This window comes from Sus scrofa, chromosome 13 (genome assembly GCF_054392235.1).
Source record: "Sus scrofa isolate SSC_HxYL_T2T_F1_AM1 chromosome 13, Sscrofa_HxYL_maternal_Yorkshire_Landrace_v2.0, whole genome shotgun sequence".
Lineage (NCBI taxonomy): Eukaryota > Metazoa > Chordata > Mammalia > Artiodactyla > Suidae > Sus > Sus scrofa.
This window is the reverse complement of record NC_139395.1, coordinates 148,555,193-148,580,978: the sequence shown is the minus strand read 5'-3', so window position 1 is coordinate 148,580,978 and position 25,786 is coordinate 148,555,193. Positions and strand designations below refer to the sequence as shown.

Genomic DNA, 25,786 nt, shown 5'->3' with positions numbered 1-25,786 from the left:
ATATTCTAAAAATCAATGAATCATACACTTTAAATGATTAAAATGGTGAACTTTATGTTCAATTTTGTCTCAATTTTAAAAGCTACATTAAATATCCTACATTTCATAATACTGAATTTCTTCAATATTCCTTGTACACCATGTACATTCCAAGGCAGAAGGCAAATGCAGCTGTCCGTCCTGGCTAGGATTTATGCTGAATCAATTCCTCCTAAGTATAGAGAATGAAATCTTAGGTTCTTCAGCTACAACAGATCAGCAAAATCTTTTAACTCTCTAGGATTGCCTCTAGTTAGAATAAGCTGTATTTTTAAAAAACACCCTATTATTCTCTTCTCAGAGACCAGTGTCTCTAAAAGCTGAGGTTTATAAAAGTAGGACTAACTATTTCTACCTATGTTCTCTTAAAACAAACCTCCTTCATATTAACCTCAGAGTAATCATATGGAAATTACCTTCACGTCTTTTGTTTCTGGTAGTGAAGTATAACTGAAAGGATAAGAGTTTAAGACACGAAAAAAATTAGATCTAAATACCAGCTCTATTACTTAATCTCTGTGAAATCACATAAAGCTTCTAAAGCTTTTGTTTCATCTTCTATAAGATGGAATATAATAATACCTGCTCTATAAGGCTGCTATGAGGATTAAATAAAACAGCATATGCAAAGTAACTAGCACAATATTTCACATATGGGTAGGAACTCAACAATTCTACATCAACAATATTAGCTCACTTTCTCTTCCATTCAATGGAATACGGGTTTCATTATGCCAACAAAATCAACTAAATTGTATTAATCTAGAGGTTAGTGTCTAAGTGCTATAAAAAGTTTTTAAATCTATGCAAATTACAACTAATACTATTATAACTATAAATTAAAACTTATAATGATCATCGTGCCCCAAATTACAAGTGACCTTCTGAATGCAATATTGCTTCCATAAAAACTTTTTCATGGTTATGTTCACATATATTAACTCACTATTCCACAAAATTCTAGCGAAAGAGAAAAGATTCTGGTGTCCTTACTAATAGGAAAGTGGAGATAACTCAAATAATTTAACACCAGAACTTGATACTGGCTTTCCAGTATGTACTCTATTTCCAAGGATTTGTAAACATTTTTTAGCATAAATTTTCAGAATACCACAGGAAAACACTTCCCATTTACCCCAGCATTCTGCACAAATGGTAACATATCCTGCTGAGTTCCAAATTATTTCATAATGCCAGTGAAAAGGCTATAGAGTCAAAAGGAATACCATGTGAAGTAGGAAAGAAGGGATAAGGAACAGAGCAGAAAGCTTCTAACCGCTGGGGTCCTGTTAAAAAAAGAAAAGGAAAACAATAATTCTCCCTGACTTCTGCTGCCATTTCAAAGGATGTAAACAATGAACTGGTGCAGCTAACTACTATTTGGATGTCTCAGAGACTCTGCAAGTTGAACTTGTACTAAAGTCATTGCCTCCCTTCTAAAACAGCTCTTCCTCCTGTATTTCTTATCTGAGTGAGAAGCACCTCGTCTATACAAACTACCTGAGACTGAAACCTAGGAGTCATTTTTAACACCCCTTATCCTCTGCATCCTGATAATTTATAAGAATTGTCTATTTTACTTTTTTTTTTCCTTTTTAGGGCCATACCTGGGGCATGTGGAAGTTCCCAAGCTAGCGGTCAAAACTAGAGCTGCAACTGCTGGCCTACGCCACAGCCACAGCAACGCTGGATCCAGTTGCATCTGTGACCTATGCTGCAGGTTGCAGCAATGCCCGATCCTTAACTCACTGAGCCAGACCAGGGATCAAACCCTCATCCTCACAGAGACAATGAAATGGCCTTAACCCACTGAGCCACGATGGGAACTCCAAGATTCTTATTCTGAACTTTAAGCTCCAGTAATATTACTTGCAGCTTGCCAAACAAACTATTATTTCACACTTCTGAACTTGTACTCTCATCCATTTCCTGAATTCCTATTTATCCTTCAAAGTTCAACTCAGAAATAATCTCCTCAATGAAGCTTTTCCAAAACCACTGTCCCCACCCCTCAGTCAAGTTAACCTGTTGCTCCTCTAGAGGAATACTGTAACTTCCTTCTATTTGGCCCTTTTCATACATATCTTAATAATTTGTCTCTTTCCCCTATTTGTCTGTGAGTTTCTTAAGGGCAAGGCCATCTTTTCATCTTTGCATCCCAGTGCACAGCAAATGACAAACAGAGATTCTCAATAGATATGGTCTGAAATGAGATTGTAAGATCTATCTCCATGAGCAGAACTTTGGCCAATTTTCCCCAGAGTTTAGATACTTTGTGATTTATTTGTACATATGATGTACATTAGGACAGGTTGTCTTATTCTTTGTAAATATTTTTGATTCTTTTGATTTTTATCTTTAAAAATGTATTTCAGAAAATTCTTTATAGTTATAGACAAACTGGCCATAAAGTTATCCTTTAATTTTTTTCTCCTCAATTCTTTTCTCTCCCTCACACCCATTCTATACTGACCTATGAACTCAGCTACCAAATACTTGGTGATCCTTTCTATTCCTTTCCCTGCTTGCAGGGAAAGCACTTTTCTGAAGCTAGTGAGACCCGAGCTATAGAGTTCTACATTATGCTCACAACTCTGTTGTTTATCTTTATACTCTTAGTATCGACTGCCATGCTGGCACATTATAAGTATGTGACAAAATCTTTTTTGTTGTTAGTTTTGCCTTTTTAGGGCCACACCCGCGTATGGAAGTTCCCAAGCTAGAGATCAAATTGGAGCTGCAGCTGACAGCCTACACCACAGCCACAGCAATGCCCATCTGAGCCGTATCTGTGAACTACACCACAGCTCATGGCAATGGTGGATTCTTAACCCACTGAGTGGACCAGGGATTGAACCCATGTCCTCATGGATACCAGTTGGGTTCATTACTGCTGAGCCACAATGGGAACTCCAAGTATGTGATAAAATCTTGCTCTCTCAACCCAAATATCAAATAATGAATGGATAAATACAATGTGGTGTGTGGTATATGATGGAATGTTATTTGTCCATAGAAAGAAATGAAGTACTGAACATGATATGTTAATGAATCTTGAAAACATGCTCAGTTAAAGAAGCCAGCCAAAAAGATCATCTATTGTACACTGCCATTTGTACACAATGTCCAGAACAGCAAATCTATAGAGACAAAAGTAGATTAGTAATTTCTAAAGGTTGGGGAGTTGGGAGGAAATGGGGAGTGATTGCTAATGGGTGTGGTGCTTCTTCTGGGGGTGGTAAAAATATTCTAAAATTGGTTGTGGTTATGGTAGCACAACTTTGTGAATATATTAAAAACCATTGAATTGTACAGTTTAAACAAGTAGATTTATGATCTCAATAAAGCTATTACTGGAGTTCCGTCGTGGCTCAGTGGTTAACGAACCTGACTAGTATCCATGAGGATGGGATGCAGGTTTGATCCCTGGACTCGCTCAGTGGGTTAAGGATCCAGCGTTGCCATGAACTGTGATATAGGTCGCAGACATGACTCAGATCCTGTGTTGCTGTGGCTGTGGTGTAGGCTGGCAGCTACAGCTCCGATTAGACCCCTAGCCTGAGAACCTCCATATGCCGTTGGTGTGGCCCTAAAATGACAAAAGACAAAAAATAAAATAAAAGAAAATAAAGCTATTATTAAAAAAAAAAAAAAAAAAAGAAAGAAAAACAAAGGGAGTTCCTGTTGTGGCTCAGTGGTGACAGGCCTATATCCATCAGGATGTAGGTTCAATCCCTGCCCCTGCTCAGTGGGTTGGGGATCTGGCATTGCTGTGGGGCTGTGGTATAGGTCGCAGTTGAGGCTCAGATCCCGTGTTGCTGTGGCTGTGATGTAGGCTGGCAGCTGTAGCTCTGATTAGATCCCTGGCCTGGGAACTTCCATATGCTGAGGGTGTGGTCCTAAAAAGCAGGAAAAAAAAAAAAAAAAAGACAAAGAAAAAATCTTATTTGTTTTGCTACACAGTTGAAAGGGATTCTGAAATAGAAACCACATGTGTGCAATGGAGATGACAGACAAGTTTACTTAGCAGACACTCCTCATCAGAATCAGTCCGGCCTGCTGGGTGAGTGAACCATTAGCCCATGCTAAACAGCCAGTGTGTATGAGTGAAGAACGTGAAATGGGCAGTAAGTCACTTATCTGATTTGTGACATGAATATATGAAACAGAGTAATTTAAAGCACTGAGAGTCCTCAGATTCTAAGCATCAAGAAATTAAGTCATCTCAGAGTCCATTCCACTGAAACTGGCCTTCTTTGGGCTATTCCTGGCTGCTGTGATTGGCTGAGAGTATTACCTACTTGGTTATACTTGTTCCTGTTCCGAGAGAGATTACCGAATTGGTGCCCACCACCATCTCCTTAACCTGAATTCTCTAAGAAACATTCAGAAATTAACAATGTTTTGTTGACTGTGGAGTCATTTTCTGAGTTTACTTGCTGCAGTATAAAGAATGGTCCCTAAAACGTCTACATCTTATTCTCTAGAACCTGCAACTATGTTACCTTACATTGCAAAGGGGCTTTGCACATGTGATTAAAGGATTTTGAAATAGATTATCCTGGATTAGCCAAGGATGTCCAGTGTAATCACAAAGGTCTTTATAAGTGAACAAAGGAGGCAGGAGATTCAGAATCAGGAGATGTGATTGATGACAGAAGCAGCGGTCAGAGTGTTGTGACTGCTGGCTGGCCCATGAGCAAAGCAATATGGACAAATTCTAGAAGCTGAAAAACACAAGGAAACAATTTCTCCTCCAGCCATGCCAACGCTTTGATTTTAGCCTTCTGAGACCCATTTCAGACTTCTGACCTCCAGAACTGTAAGATAATGTATCTGTATTATTTTAGGTCACTAAATTTATAGTAGTTTGCTACAGCAGCAATAAGAAATGAATATACTTGTTCACCATCATCATCAATACCAGGCCTGAAGCATATGCCTCCTATTTGTGGAGTCGAGTTGCTTTTATAAAGTACTGGTTTGGAGCAACTGTTAATTGTGTCAGAAGAGAAATGTTTTTCCTTTTGGGCTATGACGCTTTAGAACTAACCAGTGGAAACTGCATTTTGATCAATGGTTAGTGGTTAATATAGGTACAGAAAATATAGAAACATAATTCTGTCATTGGTATTTTGAAACATGGATTTCATAACAATAGTGTATATCAATAATAACTCCAATTGTGCATAAATATTCTTTTTTTCTTTTTTGGCCACCCCACAGCACATGGAGTTCCCAGGCCAGCGATCAGATCTGAGTTGCAGGTGCAATCTAAGCCACAACTGTGGCAACACTGGATCCTTAACCCACTGTGCTAGGCCAGGGATTAAACCTGCGTCCCAGCATTCCCAAGATGCCACCAATCCTGTTGGGCCACAGCAGGAACCCCGTGTATAAATATTCTTTGACATGTTTTTAGGGGAAGCTTTAGGAAGGGTACCAGCTGAGACCAAATGAGCATTTTGGACTGCAGTCTTTTATCCAAAACTTAGTAGTTAGGAAATACAAAGATTAAAATCCCAGAGATAAAGGGACATAAGGCAAGCAATAACAGAAAAAAGTTTTCAACTAAAATATAACTAGTAATAGAGTAGAGGAGTGATAGGAGAGAAAAGACAGTAAGACACAGAAAACTAAAACACCATGGGATGACACCAAAATCAGATCACTGCCTAAAGCTGCAATTTCTCTATTTCATTAGTTTGGATTTAACCTTTAGCCTAATATATGTATAACCTCCAAATTTCCTTAACATTCTTTTTTCAATCCAATGTAATGCTCTTATAACTGAGCTGTGAATTATAAATCAGTAAGAAAGCGTAAGACTTCCAACGACTATTGGAAACTTATGATTCACGCTTACTATTGATTCTTTCCATTATTTAAAAGACTTGTAATGCTGATATCATCAGTGTTATATCAGTTTCTACCCTCCCTCTGCCAGTTTAAGTGTTCAGCAAAGAATCTCTTCCCAACTTACAACTGCACAGCGTGGTGTTTTTGAAGGAATTCCATCTTCCTCTGCTGCCCCATTGGGTCCAGGTGCCTCTTTCCTCCTCTTCCTTGTGTTGACTTTGGCTGAATTCTGTGCATCCATCTTCTTTTAACTGGTCATAGAAAGTAAAAAAGAATTTTTTTCTCATTGGGGTAGGAAAGTCCTGTTACCGTATTTCAGAGATGTTAATGTGGATGCACTCAGCATCAATTCCATAGCACACATTTCACAAGGATGAACCAATTAGATCTGGCAAAAACAACAAAGCTTCAGAAAACCCAGGCTCTAGCAGAAACACTGAACTGCCACAATTAATCACCTAACCTTGGAAATTATTCCCCAACCAATGCAGCCTGTATTCTAACTGCTAATTCCATACCTGACTGTATGCAAAAGACTGGAAGAACTTGGCTGAGAAAGTTAATTATACACACTTTCTCACTACCCTTACATAAATCCCTAGGACACCTAAAGGTTTGACAGGTACAAGGACATGTGAAAGGTATGTCTTTGATAGAGATGGAGAAAAGAGCCTTTAGAAAAAAAAAAAAAAAAAAGGACCATCAGGAATTCTTGGTTTAACAAAACATGGATTTCTTTTCTTTTCTTTTTCTTTCTTTTTTTTTTTTTTTTTTTTGTCTTTTTGCCTTTTCTAGGGCCGCTCCCGAGGCACATGGAGGTTCTCAGGCTAGGGATCTAATCAGAGCTGTAGCCACTGGCCTATGCCAGAGCCACAGCAATGTGGGATCCAAGCCCCATCTGCGACCCACACCACAGCTCACAGCAACGCTGGATCCTAACCCACTGAGCAAGGCTAAGGATCGAACCCACAACCTCATGGTTCCTATTCGGATTCATCAACCACTGCACCAAGACAGGAACTCCAAAACACGGATTTCTTAACTCTGTATGCTCTGTAGAATTCAGAGACCACTCCTCCATAGTTAGAACCACGAAAATTGCAGAGTAAGTGTACTGTATCTTTTAAATGTCTTTCCTCTTCCTTTTTCAATACTCATTTCCCCTTCCTCTTCCACAGTCTTAGCATCTTAAGCTTGTTCAGAGTCCCCAACTACTAACCACCAGGCTTCTCCTCCCCCACTTAAGGAAAACTTATCATTGTCTCATTTAGCAAAAGCTTCTAGCAACTATCACAGAAAAGTTCTGAATATTTGATGTTTCATGTTTAGATACTGGCTTTTGCTACACCTCCAATCCCCTGAAAAGATATGTGCATTTCCTAGGTAACATATTTTGCACAAATAAATTAATTTCTCAATAATGAGGAAATTTTAGGGATCAGCCAGAAATTGGAGATGACTGCCATCTCTGATCAAGATATGGTACAAAGGTGGAAAAAAAATCCTTAGTTCAGAGGCAGAAAACAAAACAGAATGAGGACTTTCTACTCTATCTCACAGCCTCTAATAAGCTCTCCCAGATAAGACATTCATCTAAATATTGCAACTGTGCCTTATTTTCCTTCCTCCAGCTAAATACCAAGTGGCAATGTTATAAGATCTGTAAGAAACCTGACCCATTTCTTACAGACTGAAGGTGCCACTCCATAAGACATGGCTAAGTATTAGGCTGATATTTTTTTAAAATGTCAGTATAAAGTGAAAGAGGGAGTTCCCATTGTGGCTCAGCAGGTTAAGAACCTGAAGTAGTCTCCATGAGGGTCTGAGGTTGATCCCTGGCCTCACTCAGTGGATTAAGGATCCAGCATTGCCACAAGCTGTGGCATAGGTTGCAGATGTGGCTCAGATCCAGTATTGCTATAGCTGTGGCATAGGCCTGCAGCTGCAGCTCTGATTTGACCCCTAGCCCAGGAACTTCCGCAGCTATAGTCATAAAAAAGAAAAAAAAATTAATACAAACGCACATTAAAAAAAGTAAAGTGAAAGATGAACACCACCCAGAAACTTCCTTTCTTTACACATGCAATTAAAATTTAAATCTCCTTGGAATTTTCCTATGGCACAGCAGGTTAGGGATCCGGTGCTGCCACTGTAGCAGCTTGGGTCACTGCTGTAGCACAGGTTTGATCCCTGGCCTGGGAACTTCTGCATGCCACTGGAGTGGCCAAAAAAATAAATAACAAACCCATAGCCAATAAAATACTCAACAGGGAAAAGCTGAAAGCCTACCTGCTAAAATTTGAAACAAGACAAGGATGCCCACTCTCATCCCTTTCATTAAACACAGTGTTGGAGGTCCTAGCCACAGCAATCAGATAACAAAAATAAATAAAAGGTAACCAAATTGGAAGAGAAGTGGTAAACCTGCTATATAATACATATAGTATCATGTCATATGCAGGTGTTATAATACTATACATAGAAAACCCTAAGGATTCCACACAAAAACTACTGGAAGTGGAGTTCCCGTTGTGGCACAACAGAAACAAACCCAACTAGGAGTCATGAGGCTGTGGGTTCAATCCCTGGCCTCACTCAGTGGGTTAAAAGATCTGGCGTTACTGTGAGCTGTAGTGTAGGTCGCAGACATGGCTCAGGTCCTGTGTTGCTACAGCTGTGATGTAGGCCGGTAGCTGTAGATCCGATTCGACCCCTAGACTAGGAACCTCCATATGCCGCAGGTGTGGCCCTAAAACTACTGAAAGTGATCAACAGGAGTTCCCGTCGTGGCGCAGTGGTTAACGAATCCAACTAGGAACCATGAGGTTGCGGGTTCGGTCCCTGCCCTTGCTCAGTGGGTTAATGATCCGGCGTTGCCCTGAGCTGTGGTGTAGGTTGCAGACGTGGCTCGGATCCTGAGTTGCTGTGGCTCTGGCATAGGCTAGTGGCTACAGCTCCAATTCGACCCCTAGCCTGGGAACCTCCATATGCCGCGGGAGCGGCCCAAGAAATAGCAACAACAACAACAAAAGACAAAAAAAAAAAAAAAAAAAGAAAGTGATCAACAAATTCTGCAAAGGAGCAAGATAGAAGATTAACGTTCAGGGAGTTCCCACTGTGGCAAAGTGGGTTAAGAATCTAACGCAGTGTCTAACATAGTGTCCTTGCTCACTAGGTTAAGGGTCCCGCGTCGCTAGAAGCTGCTGCATAGGTCGCAGATGAGGCTCAGATCTGGTGTTGCTGTGGCTGTGGTCTAGGCTGGCAGCTGCAGCTCCAATTTGACCCCTAGCCCAGGAACTTCCATATGCTGCAGGAGCGGCCATAAAAAAAAGAAAGAAAACTAAAAAAAAAAAAAGATTAACATTCAGAAATCGGTTGCATTTCTGTATACTAATGATGAAATACTGGAAAAGGAATATAAAAATACCTTTTAAAAATCACACCCCCCAAAACTAAACACCTAGGAATAAACCTGACCAAGGAGGTGAAAGACTTATATGCTGAAAACTATAAAACATTAATCAAGGAAATTAAAGAAGATTCAAAGAAATGGAAAGATATCCCATGCTGCTGGATTGGAAGAATTATTATTGCTAAAATGGCTGTACTACCCAAAAAAATCTACAGATTTAATTTGATCCTTATCAAATGCATCCATGATACTTTTTACAGAACTAGAACAGGTAATCCAAAATTTATATAGAAACATAAAAGATCCAGAATTGCCAAAGCAATCCTGAGGAACAAAAACCAAGCAGAAGGCATAAGTCCCAGACTTCAGACAATATTATAAAGCTACAGTAATCAAGACAGTGTGGCACCAGTACAAAAAAAACAGACATACAGATCAACGGAATAGAACAGAGAACCCAGAAATAAACCTAGACACCTATGGTCAATTAATCTTTGACATAGGAAGCAAGACCATAAAAAGAAACAGAATATGAAGGGAAAAGATAGTCTCTTCAGCAAGTGATGCTGGGAAAACCTGGTCAGTTGCATATAAATCAATGAAACTAGAATATACCCCAAAATAAAATGAAAATGGCTTAAAGGCTTAAACATAAGACATGACACCATAAAACTCCTAGAAGAGAACATAAATAAAACATTCTCTGACATCAACTGTACAAATGTTTTCTTAGGTCAGTCTCCCAAGGAAATAGAAATAAAAACAAAAACAAACAAATGGGACCTAACCAAACTTACAAGCTTTTTGCAGAGCTATGGAAAAAATAAAAAAATGAAAAGACAACCTACAGAAAGGGAAAAAAAAGTTGCAAATGATACAACTGGCAAGGGCTTAATCTCTAAAATATACAAACAACTCAATAAGAAAAAAGCAACCCAATTGAAAAATGGGCAGAAGACCTAATTAAACATTTCTCCAAAGAAGATATATGGATGGCCAGGAGGCACATCACTGATTATTAGAGAAATGCAAATCAAAAATACGAGGTACCACCTCTCATGAGTCAAAACCTCCATCATTAATAAGCCTACAAATAATAAATGCTGGAGAGGGTGTGGAGAAAAGGGAACCCTCCTACACTGTTGGTGGGAAGGTGAATTGGTACAACAACTATGGAAAACAGTATGGAGTTTTCTCAGAGAAGTAAATATAAAAATGCCATATGATCCAGCAATTCCACTCCTAGGCATATATCCAGACAAAACTATAATGCAAAAAGATACATGCACCTATATGTTCATAGCAGCACTATTCACAATAGCCAAGACATGGAAACAACCTAAATGTCCATCCACAGATGAATAGATTAAGAAGATGTAGTACATAAGTACAAATGGAATTCTACTCAGCCATAAAAAGAATGAAATAATGCCATCTGCAGCAACATGGATGCAGTTAAGACATTCTCATACTAAGTGAAGTCAGAGAGAAAAACACAAATACCATATGATATCACTTATATGTGGAATCTAAAATATGGCACAAATGAACCTATCTACGAAACAGAAACAGACTCACAGACATAGAGAACAGACTTGTAGTTGCCAAGGAAGAGAGAGGAAGGAATGGGATAGACTGAGAGTTTGGGACTAGCAGTCGCAAACTATTGTATTTAAAATGGATAAGCAATGAGGTCCCGCTCTATAGCACAGAGAACTATATCTAGTCTTGTGGGTTAGACCATGATGGAAGACAACACAAGAAAGGGAATGTATATATAGGTGTGACTGGGTCACTTTGCTGTATAGCAGAAATTGGCACAACATTGTGAATCAACTATTCTTTAATAAAAATATTAAAATCAAAAAATTAAAATGTCCTTTCATTGCAAATTAAAATAAAATGGAAGGAGGGACTATATAGTAAGTTTTCTGAGTGATGCTAAGAGCTTTACTTTGCTATTGTTATTAACTATTCTTTCAGGAGTTCCCCTCGTAGCTCAGCAGAAATGAATGTGACTAGTATCCATGAGGATGCAGGTTCAATCCCTGGCCTTGCTCAGTGGGTTGAGGATCCGGTGCTGCAGTGAGCTATAGTGTGGGTCACAGACACAGCTCAGATCCCGCATTGCAGAGGCTGTGGCGAAGGCCAGCAGCTGTAGCTCCTATTGGACCCCTAGCCAGGGAACCTCCATATGCCTCGAGGGCTGCCCTAAAAAGACAAAAAAAATTATTATTTCAAAATATCCATGTCAAATTTACTACTCCCATCTAACTGATCAGAGAGGTCTGCTAAAAATGCCCAATCAGTTCATTCAGTGGCTGTTTCTGATTTGCATACAAAAGGACTTTGCTGCAAGTATCTGTTAAATTTATTACAAAGAATATATATACATATATATATATATATATACTTTTTTTTTTTTTTTTTGCCTTTTTAGGGCTGCACCCGTGGCATATGGAGGTTCTGAGGCTAGGGGTCGAATCAGAGCTGTAGCTGCTGGTCTATGCCACAGCAACAGTGACGCCGGAGCCTTAACCCACTGAGCAATGCCAGGGACCGAACCCACAACCTCATGGTTCCTAGTTGGATTTGTTTCCACTGCACCACATGGGAACTCATATTACAAGAAATACAATCAGCAATCTGGTGTCAGGTAGCCCAAGGTCAGGTAGTCAATAATATTGAGTACTTATTACATACAAGATATTATAATTTCTAAAATAAAAAGCTAATTTCTCAGGAAATCCTGAGAAATTTCCTTCAATCAAGGTGAGGAAACAACATGTTTACGATATAAAATGTTCCTTAGGGAGTTCCCGTCATGGCACAGTGGTTAATGAATCCCACTAGAAACCATGAGGTTGCGGGTTCGCTCCCTGCCCTTGCTCAGTGGGTTAATGATCCGGCATTGCCGTGAGCTGTGGTGTAGGTTGCAGACGCGGCTCAGATCCCGCGTTGCTATGGCTCTGGCGTCGGCCGGTAGTGGCTACAGCTCCGATTGGACCCCTAGCCTGGGAACCTCCATATGCCTCGGGAACAGCCCTAGAAAAGGCAAAAAGACAAAAAAATAAAATAAAATAAAATGTTCCTTAGGATCCTAAAACTACTGGGGGAAAGTTCATTTAGGAACAGGATATTTACACAATTTTAAAGTATCTCTCCACCTATGACTTATTAATTACAAGTGAAAAAAACTCTTAGCTAAGTGATAAAGTTAATTAACATCATCCAATAATGTCTCCTGATGTGAGCACTGAGGACCCAGTATCTGCCTGCATGGCACAATGCAAAACCTGTATGGATGTATGAGGAACAATGAGACAAACCTCAACTACAGGACGTTCTACAAAACAAGAGGCCTATATTCTTCAAAAAAAATGCCAATCATGAAAAACAATGAAAGGCTGAGGGACTGTTCCAGGTATAAAGAAACCAAAGAAATGACAACTAAATGTAATGCATAATTCTAGACTGGGAGAGAAATTGTTGTAAGGGAGAAATTGTTATAAAGGATAGTTATTAGGACAATTGGTAAAATTCAAATATGGATGTGTATCAGATAATATCAGATAAATATGCATCAATGTTAAAATAAACTTCCTGAAGTTGATAATTATACTGCTATGTAAAAGACTATCCTTGCTTTTATTTATTTATTTATTTATTTATTTTTGTCTTTTGTCCTTTTAGGGCCGCACCCAAGGCACGTGGAGGTTCCCAGGATAGGGGTCTAATCAGAGCTACAGCTGCCAGCCTACACCACAGCCACACAGCAACGCCAGATCTGAGCCACATCTGCAACCCACACCACGGCTCATGGCAACGCTGGATCCTTAACCCACTGAGCAAGGCCAGGGATCGAACCTGAAACCTCATGGTTCCTGGTCAGATTTGTTTCTACTGCATCACGATGGAAACTCCCTGTCCTTGTTTTTAAGAGAAAAATGTTGAAGTATCTAAGGATAAAGGCTTATGATCTCTGAAACTTACCCTCAGGGAAAAAAAATGTGTATATTATATTACATATACAAATTCCTGCTGTGGCACAATGGGATCTGTGGCCATCTCTGCAGCGGCAAGACACAGGTTCAATCCCAGGCCCACCACAGTAGGTTAAGGGATCTAGCATTGCCCTCCTGTAGCTCTGACCTGATCTCTGGCCCAGGAACTCTATATGCCACAGGGCACCCCCCCAAAAAAAAAGGTAAGCAGGAGTTCCTGTTATGGCACAGTGGAAATGAACCCAACTAGCATCCATGAAGACTCGGGTTCGAACCTTGGCTTTGCTTAGCGGGTCAAGGATTTGGCATTGCCATGAGCTGCGGTATAGGTCACAGATGCAGCTCAGATCTGGTGTTGTTCAGATCTGGCAGGCTGGCAGCTGTAACTCCAATTTGACCCCTAGCCTGGGAACTTCCACATGCCTCAGATGCAGCCCTTGAAAAAGAAAAAAGAAAAAAAAAAAAAAAAAGATAAAGTAAATACAGCAATATGTCATCAACATATGAAGCTACATGAGGGCATAAAGGAGTTCACTGTAATATTCTTGCAACTTTTCTAAAGGCTTTACTTTTTTTTTTCAAAGTTAAAAGTTTAATTTAAAAAATTCTCAGTAACTGTTTTCTACACAGATAGGCCTTCATCTAAGGCTATCTTTTGGGGGCTCAAGAAATAGATTCTCTCTTCTTCCTAACTCTCTGAATCCCTACAGATGATACATATACTCCAAGAAGTATGTTTTAGTGATCTAAATGTCTTGCAAGGAAGTAACATAACAACAACACTCATAATAATGGTTATCATTTTTTTTTCCAGTATTTACCAGTACCAGACACTGTGCTAGGCACTTTATTCAATCATTCTCATTTAACCCACATAACCTGAAGCACGTATTTTCAGTCCCAATTTACAAGTAAGAAAACGAAGGATCAGGGAGGGTAAGCAGCCTTTCAAGAGATCCTGGGAGAGCCAGGAATTAAATCTAGACTTGTCTAATTCCAAAGCTCTTACCACTATATTCTGCTGCCTCCCAGAAATCCACAAACTTTTTAAGGAAGCTGTCTCAATATTAATGCTGCTTCCTTCAGTCAAGAATATTCTTTCGGGAATTTCCGTCATGGCAGAGCAGAAACAAATCTGACCAGTAACCATGAGGGCACAGGTTCAATCCCTGGCCTCTCTCAGTAGGTTAAGGATCGGGCATTGCCATGAGTTGTGGTATAGGTTGAAGATACCGATCGGATCTGGTGTTGCTGTGACTGTGGTGTAGGCCAGTAACTACAGTGCCAATTCAACCCATAGCCTGGGAACCTCCATACGCTGTGGGTGCAGCCCTAAAAAGACCAAAAAAATATATATATATATATTCTTTCTACAGCATGGGTTAAGTTTTTGCAAACTTAAGTGGGACCAGTATAACTGAACAATGGGATATAAGGCCACAATCATTTAAAAGTAAACAATGTCCCAGGACCAATCAAATAGAACTGATGTGGCTACAGGTCTAATGCGGAAGCTGCCTGATTTGTCAGGTGTATAGGTCTTTCCTACTGGATAGTTTTGCTAGGATGTTGTGATAAACTTTCAACTTAAGCAATAAAGAATTCTTTAAATTTCTGCTCCTTCCTCTTCTGACATTTACAAATAGTTGGAGCTTAATGGGACACAGGTATGCTATAATGTTTTCACAGCTTTATTGAATGAAGCATAACTGACATACGATAAATTACATATTTTAAAGTATATAATTTAATGAGTTTTAACATATTTATATACCTGTAAAATAATCAAAATTAATATAATAAACATATCTCTCACTCTCAAGTTTCCTTATATATGCCACTAGGTAATCAATCTTTCCCTCCCTACTCTGACTTTGCTTTGGCTTTTTGTTTTGTTTACATTGTGATAAAATACTTGTAATATAAATTCTGCTTTGCTTTTTAACTGCTTACTTCCTGGAGTACTGAACCATCTTGCATGATTCAATTAACCAGCCAAACACATGGTAAATATCATCATACTAGAAAGAAGCAGGGAGTTCCCGTCATGGCTCAGCAGAAAGGAATCTGACTGGTATCCATGAGAACAAAGGTTCGATCCTTGGCCTTGCTTAGTGGGTTAAGGATCCAGTGTTGCTGTGAGCTGTGGTGTAGGTCACAGACATGGCTCAGATCCCTTGTTGCTGTGGCTATGGTGTAGGCCATTGGTGTAGGCCACCAGCTAGAGCTCCAATTCAACCCCTAGCCTGGGAACTTCCATATGCCACTTGTGCAGTCCTAAAAAAATAAAAAAGAAAGAAGAAAGAAAAGAAAGAAGCAAAGGTATTAAATGCTGCCAATGTGGTGTTAAAGTTATTCTAAAGCCAAACTGATACCTGGAGTCACTGGATATTGTGACATTGGATCTATCCCACTAGATTAAAAAATCATACAAAAATATAAAATATCACAATGAGGACTTGAGGCAAGAGAAAGATGTCCAACTAGCTATTTAAAGCTAAAGTAAAATTCACAAAGAATCCAGTCAACCATTATTATTATTATTATTATTATTATTATTAACCTGTTACAAAGCGCTTTGGTAAACAATAATAATATTAATATATTTTACCTGTATTTCAGTTGAGAACATACATTCTTCAACAAAATCTCTCCATCTGCCTTATATAAACACCTCTGATCAAATGTCTAAGGCACTCTTTCTCAATATTTTTTAATCCATACTCCATTTTGAAAAATGTAAAAATCTTTAACCTCATTCCATTAGCATACTATAGTGATTAAAAAGAAGTCATGCCCTAAAATCATATTACTTAAGTATGAATCCCATTTCTACCACTTACTAGCCATGAAAATTTGGACAAATCTCTTTTAGTTTTAGTCTCATCATCTAAAAAATGAGTTTCAAATGGAATAATCCATGTAAAGCCTTACCTCCATGTTTGGCACACAGTAAGTGCTTGTAAACATTAGCTACTCTTACCATTTCATAGTAGTAGAATTGCCATCATCTGCCTTAAACTCTATCTTCTGTGTATTCTCTATATCCAAAAAGATTTTGTCAAGTTACTATCATAAAAAGGATACTTTTGGAATTCCCATTGTGGCTCGGCAGATTAACAATCTGGATAGTATCCATGAGGATTCAGGTTCGATCCCTAGCCTTGCTCGGTGGGTTAAGGATCTGGCGTTGCCGTGAGCTGTGGTGTAGGTCGCAGACTTGGCTCGGATCCTGCGTAGCTATGGCTGTGGTGTAGGCCGGTGGCTGCAGCTCCAATTCGACCCCTAGCTTGGGAACCTCCATATGCCACAGAAGCGGCCCTAGAAAAGGCAAAAAGACAATAAATAAATAAATAAATAAATAAGAACGTCTCCTACAGAAGCAGTTTTAGAAACTCCCATTCAACCCCCTCTATTCTACTTCTCTACTGCTGGTAGATTTAGTAAGCAACCCAGGATAAAAGTGGAGGTAGACTCTGCTTCCTAAACCATGCAACAACCTAAATAGTGGAAGTTGCAACGACATATACTCTTTTTTTAAGTTTCAAAAATTTAATTCAAATTTGACTGAGTACTACAAGGAAACATCTATAAAGAGGAGACATGAATTTTTCCTTTACATTCTATTCCTGCTTCTCCCATCTCTGGGCCTACAGTAAAGCTCTATGCTCAGTAATTTTCTACTAGCATACCAACGGCTAGTTCCAAAACTGAGTGAGCAAGCACACTTCATATTTGAGATCTTTACATCCTTCTACCATTGTGGAGCTCAATCAAATAGTACTCTAAGAGACAAGCTCTGTGAACTCTTGGGTTAAAGTGCAGCAAATACTCTTGGCATTAATCATGTCATTTGCTGACATTCAGGCCTTTCCATAGGTAACAGTGCAGCCACATCACCCCTAGTGTAAAAATCTTTGAAGCCTGAGGGAAGGTAGGTCTAATTTATAGTGGGGAGGAAGGACTGGATTCAAGGACCAGCAGAACCCCTAGAGCAGGAGTGAGTAAACTACAGCCCACAGGCCCAAATGGCCCACTGCCTGTTTTTATAATTAAAGTTTTACTGGAACACAGCCACGCTCATTCACTGATGTATTGTCTGTGGCAGCTTTTGTGCTACAACTATTGAGTTGAGTAGATGCAACAGACTTGTATGACTTGCAAAGCCTAATATTTACTCTCTGGCCCTTTACCTAAAAAAATTGCCGACTCTATTCTAGATGAAAACAGGATCAGTTTTACCAAATATCTGGTGGTGAATTCTACCTACATTACGCAAGCAGTTCTAAAGTGAAGTGCTAGGAATAGAACGATTTCAAGAAACTGTACAGTAACTCTCTAATACAGGATGACTGCAGCTTATGTCACTAACCTGCATATATCATCATCATACAGAATAAGCCAAAACAATGCCTGATATGGGAAGTTCTAAATGTAAAGGTGACTTCACAACATGACCTGCACTGACAGATTAACTTTAAACCATAGCTCAATGTTACTCCTCAATATTTAAGACCAGTAAATTGCCACATCTAACATTAGCTTTGAACTCGATCTCTTCCTTCTAATTTCTTCAGAGAAACCTTCATTCAATAAACATTGAAAAAATAAATAAACACTGAGTGTATACTGACTCTATGCCAGGCCCTGGTTTATTCCTGGACCAAAATAAAACTTTTACTTGGCCCTGACCACACCATAGAATATTTCAGGAAAAAATTATCCTAAAAAGTACAACTATTACACTTGTAATAGTTACTGCAGTTAAATGCTTTTGCTCTGCCACTATTATCCTAGAAGATTCAGTAGATAAACCTGCGTTTAGATTTTGCACTTCCTAGAGTGGGTTATGGAACTTATATTTCTAAAGCAGGGTCTGTAATAGTTTCAGGGAGTCTGGGATTTGGACAAAAAAAAATATATCTTTAATTTCACTAGCCTCTGGCAAATTCACCATTCCTTCAATTATGAACATAAGCCACAACAGTAATACTAGACTTAGTAGTATAGACTTTGTCCCCAAAAGAAATTGTAGATATTTTCATATATTATATTTGATACAAATATCTTAAAATATTGCTTAAACACATGATCTTTTTTTTTTTTTTTTTTTTTTGTCTTTTTGCTATTTCTTTGGGCCGCTCCCACGGCATATGGAGGTTCCCAGGCTAGGGGTCGAATCGGAGCTGTAGCCACCGGCCTACGCCAGAGCCACAGCAACTCGGGATCCGAGCCGCGTCTGCAACCTACACCACAGCTCACGGCAACGCCGGATCCTTAACCCACTGAGCAAGGGCAGGGATCGAACCCGCAACCTCATGGTTCCTAGTCGGATTCGTTAACCACTGTGCCACGACGGGAACTCCACATGATCATTTTTAAATCATCATAGTTACAAGACCCAAGGCCCACTGATAGACTGTAAACATTATTATGTTAATAAAAACCACATGTGTTATACCAAGCATTTTAAAAATATTCTGATAACTACATTTCAACATAATTTGTTTCCTTTATAATTCTATATATATTTTTTTGCATATAAAAACATTATTCCAGGAGTTCCCATTGTGGCTCACTGGTTAAGGAATCCGACTAGGAACCATGAGGTTGCATGTTCGATCCCTGGCCTTGCTCAGTGGGTTAAGGATCTGGCATTGCCGTGAGCTGTGGTGTAGGTCACAGATGCGGCTCGAATCCCAAGTTGCTGTGGCTGTGATGTAGGCCGGCGGCTACAGCTCCGATTGGACCCCTAGTCTAGGAACCTCCATATGCCGAGGGAGTGGCCCTAGAAAAGGCAAAAAGACAAAATAAAAATAAAAATAAATAAAAACATTATTCTAAAAGAGGAGTCCACAAGGTTTCACTGTACTGACAAAGGGGTAAGACTTCTGCTCTAGGGCCAAAAATTAAGCATACAAACATAATCACATCTGAGGTAAATCTCTGTAGATTTGAAAAAACACTGTTTTTCTCTTAAGTGCCATTCAGTCATTTTGTTCTCTAACACAGAGCCAAAACCATAAGTCACTATTTTTAGCAGCCCTCACTTCAAACTGGTTTGCAAATAGTTGTGAATGTGATGTAACAACCTAGCAGATCCATGGGTTCCCCTGGCTTATTGGCAGTCATTCTAGTTCAAACATGGAAATCTTCAAACTAACATTACTGTCAACAAGAGAGTTACTCAAAGAAAGGGAGAAAAAAAGACAAAAAAAAAAAAAAAAACCAACCATGAAACCCTGCTACTAATCTGGTTTGCAAACAGTAAAATACAGGCGATTCAGTTATTTATATTAATAAGATAATGTATGTAAACAAACTTAACACACTACCAAATATAAACTACAGACTCATGCTTTTATTTTTTTTCTTATATATTAATAAGACAATGTATGTAAACAAACTTAACACGCTACCAAAAATATACTACAGACTCATGCTTTTATTTTTTTTTTTTCTTCTTCTGGAAATGTGCCCTGGCATACATTGCAAAACAGAGTATGAAAGAATGTATATCCCCTGAATTTACCGACTGAATTATAGAGGAAGGGAGTTAACATTTAAAGTATTGTTAATTTAAATCATTCATAAACAATTAACAATCATTCATAACAATTATGAATAAACAATTAACAAAATAAGTCATTCATAAACAATTAACAAAACAAATCACACTTCAAACATGTGTTCAGGTACTTATCTGAAATATTGCGAAAGGAGTTTAGGACTGGAAATAGAAAAGTTTAAGCTGAGGAAAGAGAAAGGGCTAGAAGTTACCCTTTGGGCACAGAAGCAGGAGGTTTGAGCCTAAAGCCCTGAACTCACCCTCTCCTTCCTAAGCATCGTTTTCTAATGTGACTTACGTAGTGATAACATAAATAAAAGCTGTAGAAGCAGCCACAATCTTGAGCAAAAAGCCACTCTCATAGCCCAGTGAAGATTGGGAAGAACTCTGACTTCAGGGCTTCTCTAACTGAAAAAATTCCTCAAAACTCATGACTTTTAGAAAAATGTATTCTTTCCAATCTATTTTAGGGTTACACAAACATTAGTTTAAGAAAGACTTATTTCTGGAGTTCCCGTCGTGGCGCAGTGGTTAACGAATCCGACTAGGAACCATGAGGTTGCGGGTTCGATCCCTGCCCTTGCTCAGTGGGTTAAGGATCCGGCGTTGCCATGAGCTGTGGTGTAGGTTGCAGACGTGGCTCGGATCCCGAGTTGCTGTGGCTCTGGCGTAGGCCGGTGGCTACAGCTCCGATTCGACCCCTAGCCTGGGAACCTCCATATGCCGCGGGAGCAGCCCAAGAAATAGCAACAATAACAACAACAACAACAAAAAAGACAAAAAGACAAAAAAAAAAAAAAAAAAAAAAAAAAAAGACTTATTTCTGGAGTTCGCTGATAGCTCAGTGGGTTAAGGATCTCTCGTTGTCCCTACTGTGGCTCATGTGTGATCCCTGGCCTGGAAACTTCTGCATGTCGCAGGTGCGGACAAAAGGAAATAAAAGAGAGACCTATTTCTGTTTGATTCAGTAGGGGGAATTATCTCTATTAGAAAAGCCAGAAGAGCTGGTTTCAGATCAGATTTATGCAAATACTTAGAAAGAAAAGCATAAGAAATTACAATTGTTACTAGATATCCTGTCCTTATCTAGCATTAATAACAATGGCAAATTATTATGTTTGCTCTTTCTATGAATATTTCATAAATTAATCCTCATCAGAGTTTATAACATGAAGAGGCTATTCAGCTCCCAAGGGGAAACATGTCTAACCTGGAGGTTAGTCAGCTCTGTAGGAAAAATCATGAATGAGGTCAGGTGGTTTATAAAATTCATGAGACAATACGCTAAATTTGGTGAGTATAAGGGCTATTTAACCAGATGAACAGTTATCTCTGCCATAGTTAGAAGATCTAAAGCAAGAGAAAGCAATCATTCTCCCCATAGTCACAGAGTGAGTCAGTGTTAACATCAGATAAAGTAACTTGGGACTTCTGAATCCAAGGCTCTTTCTGACTAGATCATTCTCCTTAAGGGATCAGATATCTAAAGAGGAGGTCCCCATAAAATAAAACCTCACTTGTTTATGGGAGGAGAAATCATAGGCTAAGGAAAGAATAAAGTTCATTCTTTTCAATCAGGCCATTATGCTGGTTTTCAAAGGGAATTTACAAAGGAGGGTATGTCAAAAAGAATCATTTCATTCAGCAAACACAAATGACCCCAGAGGCAGTGCTGCAGTCCCCAAGGCTAAATGTCTTTCCTTTCTGTGGTGAGTTACCTCGGAGCATTATATTCTGTCCTAGAAACAGATTCTTGAGTAGTTCCTTCTAGTTATGTAGAATGTGAGCCAAGTGAACATCTAATGTTCTAGAAAAAGGTGAAACTAGCCATTTTCAGCTACACAAAGGATATCCCTCACCATTCTCAACTCAACATTTGAGAATCTTTTTGAATTCTCTTCTCCTCTCACAAAGTGTACATGTGTGTAGAGGGTGGGGATAACTATTAGTTTATAAAGTGTCTGATAAGTTAATATTGCCTCAAGTGTCTTCTAGTACATATATATTTTAAAATATTAGGTGACAACAATCAGTAAGTAGCACCTTCTGCAAAGGGCTATAAGAGGAGGAAGTAGTGAAATTCACTTTCATTGATTTCATCTGCATCACTATCAGTCCTCATGAAAGGGAATCAGTAGGAAATAAAACCAGCAACAAAAATATCACTTGAATTATCTATAGCATGGTATCATTCCCAGTACTTCAGTTTTGGCCTCCAGGGCACAAATCATTGAGCCAGATATCTAAATACATTAAAAACTCTCTGTGGCATTCTAGTCACCACTGTTGACCTTCCCAGGTCATCCTTTCCTCCCCGTGAAGATCATCTGTTAACCACTAATTACGGCACCCTATTCCATTCTCAACTAATATCTTTTTACTAGCAATTCTCTGTACTTGCAGAATCACTAAATATCAAAACTGAAAATGACCCTGAAGGTCATATCTCCTTACTTACTCCCACTTGATTCTGGGCAGAATCTTTTCTGTCTCTATCTTCCGTTCCTTCTCTAAGCCTTATTCCTACACTCCTCAAATCTTCCCCCTTCCTCAATGTCTATTCCTAGCAGTTTTTCCTGTCACAAATCCTATATTATCACTGCCTTTATAAATATCACTGTTGCTATTTCAATATGTATGTTAGTTCTCCCAACTGAGAACCTGAGTTTCAGCCCTCAACCATAACTAGTCCCCTCAATTTTATTGGGAAGCCTTATCCAGTTAAGTCAATCTGATAGAGCCTGTTCCCAATTGCATCTTTGTACTTCCAAACAATCCTCTAATCATAGAATCGTGGCATTTTTTTTGGCCACGCCCAGCAGCACTCCAAAGTTCTGAGACCAGAGATCAAACCCAGTCACAGATGCCACAACAGTGATAACACCGGATCCTTAATCCACTGAGGCACCAGGAAACTCCAGAATCAAGGCATTTTATTTTATTATTATTTTTCCTTTTTAGGGCTGTACCCACGGCATATGGAAATTCCCAGGCTAGGGGTCGAATCGGAGCTGCAGATGCTGGCATGCGCCACAGCCACAGCAACACCAGATCCCATTGGCATTTTCGACCTATACCACAGCTCAGGGCAACACCAGATCCTTAATCCACCGAGCTACGCCAGGGATGGAACTCGCATCCTCATGGACACTAGTCAGGTTCATTACTGCGAAGCCACAACAGGAACTCCCCAGAATTATCGCATTTTACACCAGAGAGAAAACTCAGGAATAATCTGGTCCCATGGTTTTCTACTTTTTTTTTAACCACATTTTTAAGATACCTGAAATCCATTTTACATCATACTCTCATACACATATAACTAGAACAAGTTTCATGAAACAACATTTACCCTATGTGAACACACTAAAAATTTCTAGTCTATTCCATTTTTTTAAATTTTAAGTGCCATCCACTAAATGGATTTCACAACCCAATAATAGGATGGAACCCAGAGTTTAAGAAACAATCTAGTCCAAATTTCTCATTCACAAAAGAAACTAGCTCAGTGGTGAGGTAAGCTTCCCAGGCACCAGAAGTTTGTCCATAAAATTAAACTCTGATCTGTCTAGTGAACCCTAGACCAGTGTTCTTCCCACTAAAGACCTTCTCCACCCAGTAGCCACACCCGATACCCAAACACAACCCTACAGTACCCTGTCCAGTCACTGATCCCACACTCTTTTTCTCCAAGTCAGCCCCTCAAAGTTACCGTTTGTTGGTCAGAGTACCCCCGCAGCCGCTGCTTCATGTTCCCTTAGGTCAGAGTTCCCTCATAGTTACTGTCCATCGATCGGTCTCCTCTGAGTCGTTGGTCCTTGGTTACAGTCCCCTGCAGTCACTGCTTCATACTTCCTCGGTCATAGTCCCCTCACAGCCGCTGCCTCGTGTTCTCCGAGGTCAGAGTCCCTTCGCACTCACGCTCCTGGTCTGCAGACCCGTCGCAAGCAGCTACGTCTCGGTCACAGTCCCCTCGTTGTCACTGCCCCCTGGGTCACAGTAGCCCCTCAGCCCCTGCCTCACACTCCCCTCGCTATCAGACCTACTCTTATTTCAGTCATTCTCCCGGCGGCCCCAGCGCTAGTTTCTCCTCTCAAGCCGAGGCGCAAGGATATGCACACACAGGGTCCTTACCTGCAGCTCACGCACCCCCGGCCCGGGTCCCGTCGGATTTCTCCAGGGCGCCGCGTCACGGACAAGGGAAGTGGAGGAGGGTGCAGGGAGACGCCCGGGAAAGGCAGCTGACGGAAGCTCGGGCCGGAAGTCCCGCCTACTGCCCTCCCACTTGTCACTCCGACCACGACTTCTCCCCGAAACCACGACCCTTGGCACAGTAGTTCCGCCTCCATAGAGGCCCCCGGGGCTGCGTGACCGAGCCGAATCACCACCAGCGACAGAAAATAAAATGGCAAAGGGTCAGTATCCTGTAATGAGATAATGCATGTGACTTGTCACGCGTGCTCCCTAGCAGTCGGTCAAGGAGCGTTAACTCAATGTCTCCCCTTTTGCCCAACTCCGGCTTCGGACCCTCCCAGGAGGTTCTGTCCGTCTTGATTCTTCCCGCTCTATGACAGCGCCTGGCGCGGTGCCATGCACTCGTATCAGCACATTCATATTGCCGATGGCTTGACGCCTTCTACCCAAGTCACCCTCTTCTCCATGTTCTGGTGATTGCTGCACACAGCGCCAACTTTTCCCTACGTGGTAAAGAGAATTCAGGTCTGCCAACAAAGTCCTGTGGAAACCTGTAGCTGGCTCAAATCCCTCTTTCCTCCTGTTATTTCTAACCCGGTTGGCTCACCAGAAAAGGATCCCTAGGAGTCAACTGGGGGCCAGTAAAGCAGGAACGAATTCAAGGTAGGCCACTGGTAGGAAATCACATGGCAGGGTGTCTGGTGAAGAGAAACGTTTTCCTTTGCTAGAATGAACCTTTAGATGGGTCCCTGTTGATTCTAGGCAAGTAAATACCCAATGTTACGGAAGAGGTATGTAAAAGAACTTTTTAATGTATTTACTTCTTATTCTTGTCTACATGCTTGATTTTAAAGCGGCTAAGAAGGAATTTCCACTGGGGCTCAGTGGGTTACCCAATTTGTCTCTGTGAGGATGTGGGTTTGATCCCAGGCCTCCCTCAGTGGGTTACAGATCCTACATCGCTGCAAGCTTCGGAGTAGGTTGCAGATGCTCCTGGGATCCCATGTTGCTATCCCGGGCCTCAGCTGCAGCTCCTATCTGATCCCTGACTGGGAATTTACAAATGCCACAGGTGCAGCAGTGAAAAAGAAAAAAAGAAAAAAAAAAAAGTAACTGAGAAGAAAGAGGGTGGGTACCTTAAGCATCCGCTGAGGAGTCTCCAGGGAGAAAAGGATTTAAATTGTGACCCTTCAAATAGTTATTTGAACACAGCCGATAGATTAAGGTGTTCCAAACAAGGACAGCTAGCTGAAGAGGACACCAGGGACTCTCAGGGGAACATTACTACAAAGATATTGAAAGTTGGGATAGTAACCAACATAATCTCGAAGCATCTTAGGGAAAGCTAATTTAATACACAGCTTATAGTTTCAGACCCTGACAGTGGACAAACCCTGGAGAAAATGAATACATATTTAAACAAACGAGCTGTGGAAAGTGTCGGTGGCCAAGAGCTAAGCAAAAACACTGGGTGAAAGATAAAGACAATTCAAAATGTAGGGAAAAAACTTTATGCACAAATAAATTGATCTCAGTGTTATTTATAATAATGAAAAATCAGAAATAATCAATCCCTCAATAAAGACATGGCAAAAAATAACCAATGGTTTATAACCTAATGGAATAAATGCAACTATTAAAGTATGCTAATGAAAATTATAATCAAATAAAATGACATAAAAAATGCACCTGACACTGAGAAGTGAAAAA

General features: G+C 40.0%; 1 protein-coding gene across 7 annotated transcripts in view; it reads right to left on the bottom strand.

Annotated features, from left to right (window-relative positions):
* The window catches only part of PCYT1A (phosphate cytidylyltransferase 1A, choline), a 76,426-nt gene that overhangs the window by 26,092 nt on the left and 24,548 nt on the right, over window positions 1-25,786 (bottom strand). For 4 of the 7 annotated variants that reach the window (XM_005670120.4, XM_084990892.1, XM_013982347.3 and 1 more), the window contains exons 1-2: window positions 23,595-24,128; window positions 6,023-6,149 (exon numbers count right to left, since the gene is read on the bottom strand). In XM_005670120.4, the coding sequence (XP_005670177.1) occupies window positions 6,023-6,139 (117 nt within the window). In that variant the 5' untranslated portion in view covers window positions 6,140-6,149; window positions 23,595-24,128. Of the gene's footprint in view, window positions 1-6,022; window positions 6,150-23,594; window positions 24,129-25,786 lie in introns of those variants that run through there. The other 3 variants (XM_003132613.6, XM_021070164.2, XM_013982345.3) reach the window with 2 other exon arrangements.